Source organism: Mus caroli, chromosome 16, assembly GCF_900094665.2.
Source record: "Mus caroli chromosome 16, CAROLI_EIJ_v1.1, whole genome shotgun sequence".
Taxonomy (NCBI): domain Eukaryota; kingdom Metazoa; phylum Chordata; class Mammalia; order Rodentia; family Muridae; genus Mus; species Mus caroli.
In genome coordinates this window covers 17,747,775-17,752,704 of record NC_034585.1, presented here as the reverse complement: position 1 = coordinate 17,752,704, position 4,930 = coordinate 17,747,775, and the positions used below count along the sequence as shown (strand labels likewise).

At 52.8% G+C, this 4,930-nt stretch overlaps 1 protein-coding gene across 8 annotated transcripts in view; it reads right to left on the bottom strand.

Moving 5' to 3' along the window:
• Nucleotides 1-3,188, bottom strand: part of Vwa5b2 (von Willebrand factor A domain containing 5B2) — a 15,940-nt gene extending 12,752 nt beyond the window's left edge. For 3 of the 8 annotated variants that reach the window (XM_029470401.1, XM_029470402.1, XM_029470404.1), the window contains exons 1-3: nt 1,811-2,837; nt 1,406-1,554; nt 1,156-1,326 (exon numbers count right to left, since the gene is read on the bottom strand). In XM_029470401.1, the coding sequence (XP_029326261.1) occupies nt 1,156-1,326; nt 1,406-1,544 (310 nt within the window). In that variant the 5' untranslated portion in view covers nt 1,545-1,554; nt 1,811-2,837. Of the gene's footprint in view, nt 1-1,155; nt 1,327-1,405; nt 1,570-1,810; nt 2,838-3,060 lie in introns of those variants that run through there. The other 5 variants (XM_029470397.1, XM_029470398.1, XM_029470400.1 and 2 more) reach the window with 5 other exon arrangements.
• Nucleotides 3,189-4,930: the final 1,742 nt, after the last annotated feature.

The window sequence follows — 4,930 nt, the reverse complement described above, 5'->3', positions numbered from 1 at the left end:
ACCCTGTCTTGGAAAACCAACCAAACAAACAAACAAAAAAAAAGAGGTTGAAGGGAACAGTGCACACTCTGTGCTCTCTGTATCTAGGACACCCAGGTGTTGTGAGCTGAAACCCACTTGGAGTCCTGTGTATCCATCACAGTGTTTACACCATCACCCCTAATCTCCCTTCACCAATTCCCACTCTTCTAGTTCAATGCTAGTTCCTCTTTCTGGAACATTCCTGGGGCTAGAACCTAGACTTTATTCTTGCTTCTACCTGTCTGTTAGGCTTAATCCAACTCTCCGCACCGCTGGATTCTTTCTTTTTTTCTTACCTGATAGTCGTATGGGCAAGAATCAAATGCATATATAAATAAATAAACAAATAAATAGGATGCAAACCTCAGAACACAGCACAGGGCAGGACTTCCATGCCCTCCAGTACTCACTGGATCCCTTTGTCCCAGGTTCTATGTTAAATGACCTAGAAATGACCAAAGCACAGCCCCAAGCTCAGGAGGCAATGTTTCGGGAGAGATAGACAAGCAGATACAGTGACATTTATTCTCCCTCTTAAGTGCTTCTGACTGGGGAACAAGGGGGGAGCACAATCAATTATTTGTGGAGGATAAGGGAGAATTCCATAAGGAGAAAGCATTTGAGTAACTCTCAGAGAACAAGCACAAACACATTAGTTAGAGCCAGCGGATGGTAGAGCAGGGCAGTATAAATTGAGCTTTAGCGAGGAGTGAGAACCTGGGCTGTTAGACAGGACAGTGGATTTGATTCTGGAGCTAGTCCGTTCATAGGTTCACCGGAACTCGGCTCATGTGTGTAGTCTAAGAGGCAAGGGATTGAGGAGGAGATAGCCTGCCTCATCCTAAAGAGACTACGGCTACCTGGACAGTAGAGGTCTTTGGTACCCTGAAAGTTACTTTGTGCCTATTGTGTCTGCCTAGCTGCAAACGACAGACTCAGCCTGGGCCACATTCTTTCAGCACCAGGTCCAGGTCAGATGCCCAGTCCATGACTGCTGGATAAAGGGATAACCAATGGATGGAAAATAAAATCAGTGTCTGGAAGAAGAAAGGAGGCTGGCGGTGTTAGCGGAGGCACGAGGATGCAAGAACCTGAGCTGGCATTCGAGGGCGCGGGCTCGGGCTCGGAGCTTACCCTGTGCGCAGCGGCGGGGCGTAGAGGTCCCTAGTTCCGGGCCCAGCGCGCGACAGCAGGCGGCCTGCGATCGGCGCCTGCTATGCAACTGGAAGGTGACCCGCCGTCCGGCCGCCTCGGCCTCAAAGCCAGATACCACCTCCGCCTCAGCCAGAGGGTACACGAACACGCCTGCGAGCAGGAACAGGCAGACCTGCTCTCGAACCCCGCCTGGTATTTGCTACCTCCCCGCGCCCGCACCAGGTCTCACCGTCCACCGGCTGGGGCTGCGGGTTGTGGTAGGTAAGCCGGGCACGCAGGCTGAGGCAGGGTCCCTTGGCATAGGCCCGGACGCAAGAGTCGGTGAGCGGCAGCGGCGTCCAGCTGGTGGGGCAGTACAGGCCAGGCATGGTGCCCACCCTGAGTGAACAGGGGCTGGATGAGGGGCGTCCAGCGTCATGAAAGCTAGCTATGCTACCTGACCCTATCGGGTACCTGGGGACCTGGGGATGAAAGCTTGCAGAGGGAGCAAGGCTGAGTCGGGAGACTCCCACCCCACCCCCACCCCCACTCCCACTCCCAAGCCGCAGCCTCCAGGCAGACAGGTGGCAGGGCAGATAAGAAGAGGGGTGTGTGTGTGTGCAAGGATGGCAAGATGGACATCCTCGCCCGTTACCTGGGTAGCAGGAGCAGGGAACAGCTCTCCGCAATGGGGGAGTGGAGGGTTAATGGTTAACCCTCCAGTCCAGGCGTCCTCCAGTCCCGCTGCGGGTTTCGAGCCGGGGGGCTTAGGGGGGGTGTCCACAGCTGTTCCTGCACCTTCTCGGGGCCTCACCACCGCCCCCGTACCTGCCCCCTGCCTTCTGGCTCTCCACGGTTGCCAGCTGTCGGAAGTGGTGCTTCTGGAGAGATGGAAGATACTCTGGGTGGAAAGCAAAGGTTTAAAGGGCCAGCATTGCCCTAGGCGCCCCTAGCTCGCAAGGGTCCCCAGGGACCGGGTGAGGTCGGGAGCTGAAAAGGCTGCAGTCTTTATCTCTCCTTGCCTTTCGTGACTGGAGTACTGAAAGAGGCTGTAGACCGTCTTGAAAGGTTGCAGTAGGAAGAACTAGAAAGGGACGGGAAAATGCGTCTCGGGAGGTCAGATGTGCAGAGGTGTCGCGGCAGCGGGAGTCCATGTCATCTGGTCTAGAGCGGCTCTCCCCGCCCAGGCTGGCCTGAGACTTGGTAGCCGCAGGGGATGCTACAGGGTGGGTCTTGGGATCGCCCCCTCCCTTTGGGCAGCCCAAGCCTCACCGTCACTTCTTGGTGGAGTTGTGGGGCGTCGCGACCAGACAAGAGTGGGTGATGCTTCCTCTGATGTCCAGACTGCCCTTGTTCCTGCACCTGCGCGATCCACCTCGGAACTACCGCTGAGATCCTGTGAGCCAGGAGAGGGGCGCCAGCCGGGCTGCTGGCTGGTAGTCCCGCCCGGGTTCCAAGAGGCCGCCCCTCCAGCCCGCCTCTGCCCCGCCCGCCACTGCGGAGGGGGCTGCGGCTCCGTTCCTTCGGGCACCGCACCGCCTCCGCGCGTCAGCTCAGGCCGGCAGAGCCAGGCAAGAGACCGCAGTGCAGAGAGCCGGTACCCCAGCCACTGCACGACCCCTACCAACGGCACAGTGAAGCTGAGCGCCCCCTCTCCATCCTTCTGGAGGTAAGGAGTTTCGTGAGCAAAACAGGGCGGCCGAGTCTGCAAACACATCCCCCCTCTTCCCAACACTGCAGTGGCCCACCCACCACCACCCCGCCCTGGGTGGACTCCCGCTCACTGCAGTGACCCTCCCTCATCACCGCATCGGAAACCATTTAGGCCTCGCCCCCCACAAGAAGCAAATAGGTTATTGCAGAAACCTCCCCTTTTGCGGCATGTGCCTTCGTTTGTGTGCTCACCAAAGCGATTGTCCTCAATCGAGTCTCCCCATCACTGCGGCGACGTTCCCACCCGGAAGCACCCTGGGCTCCTTCACTGCAGTGTTGTTATACCCTTCCTTTTCTGGGAGTGGGGAGGATGCGCAGGATGGCTTCCTTGCTCAAGGGCCTCCAGAGTAAAGCCTTCTAGCTTTCCCAAGGGTGCGGGGCTGCTCCTGTCACAGCAGTGGTCCCCGCCTCCCATCAGCCTAGCACCTAAGGTGGGGGCATTCTTGCTCAGAAAAACAGGTTCCTTGAAATTGGCAGGATTTTCGCGTGTTTCTCACTGCAAAACGTTAGGAAGATCTGTAAAATCTCCTCTAGGACCTTGAGGGAAGAGTCTGGGAAACCCGGGAAGTGAGAGAAAGTAAGTATGTTTGGGGTCACCCTTACAAGCACTCCTAAAGATGCCCTATTCCAATTCTGCAAAAAGAAGTTAAGGAGTGCTGTAGGTGGGAGCATCCAGAACTGTGAGATTGAGGTAAGAGAGTTTTTGTTTGTTTTACATATAGACGTCCAATAACACACCATTTGTTAAAAATACTATTTGGAGCCATGCAGTGGTGGTGCAGGAGAACTACACAGAGTTGGAAAAAAGCAAAACAAACAAATACACACACACACACACACACAATTAGGGATGGCTCCGTGGGTAAGGGTAAAAGCACTTTGCTGACAAACCTGATAACCAGAGCTTAATTCCTGGGATCCACGTGTTAGAAAGAGAGTATTGACTCTCACAGGTACATGTGTGCTTTACCTACATGAATGCACATAAGTGACATGCACGCCTGCTGAAAGACACCAGAAGAGGACAGCAAATGCCTTGGAACTGGAATTTGGGTGGTTGTAAGTTACAATGGAGGTGCTGGGAACCCTGGTTCTTTGCAAGAACAAGTGACTTTAATCCCTTAGCCATCTGCCATCTCTCCAACGCCAAATAGATGTTGGGTGTTTTGTTTTTGTTTTTGTTTTGTTTGTTTTTTGTTTTTTGTTTTTTTGTTTTTTTTTTGAGACAGGGTTTCTCTGTGTAGCCCTGGCTGAACTGGATCTCACTCTGTAGACCAGGCTGGCCTCAAACTCAGATATCTGCCTGCCTCTGCCTCCCAAGTGCTGGGATTAAAGGCATGTGCCACCACTGCCTGGCTTTAAATTAATTTTAAAATGTTTTAAATACTATTTGGGGGAGGCAAAGAGAAGGATCATGACTTTGAAATCAATCTGGACTGTTATCTTTTTGTTTTGTTTGTTGTTTTTGTTTGTTTTGTTTTGTTTCATTTGGCTTTTTTCCCCAAGTCAGGGTTTCTCTGTGTAGCCTTGGATGGTCTGGAATTCACTTTGTAGACCAGGCTGTCCTTGAATTCACAGAGATCTGCCTGCCTCTGCCTGAGACCTTACCTTAAAAATAAAATAAAATAAAACTCTAACTTTTCCTCGATTGAACCGCTTTTGTCAACAGTAAGTCTGTGGGCTTGTGAGATCGTGGCTCAGTGGGTAAAGGCATTTGCCACCACGCCCAATAACCTGAGGACTGTCTCCAGAACCTACACGGAAGAAGGCTGTGTATGATGGCATTATGTGCCCCTCCCCCACAAATATGCTCCAAAATAAATACCATGTAACTTTAAAACTTTTAAATCAAAAGCCACTTGATTATGCTTGTCTGAGGGTAGCTTTTGGTTTTCTTTTCTTTCTTTTTTTTTTATTAGGTAATTTCCTCAATTACATTTCCAATGCTATCCAAAAAGTCCCCAATACACTCCCCCCCCAGTCCCCCACCCACCCACCCCCACCCCTTGGCCCTGGCATTCCCCTGTACTGGGGCATATAAAGTTGGCAAGTCCAATGGGCC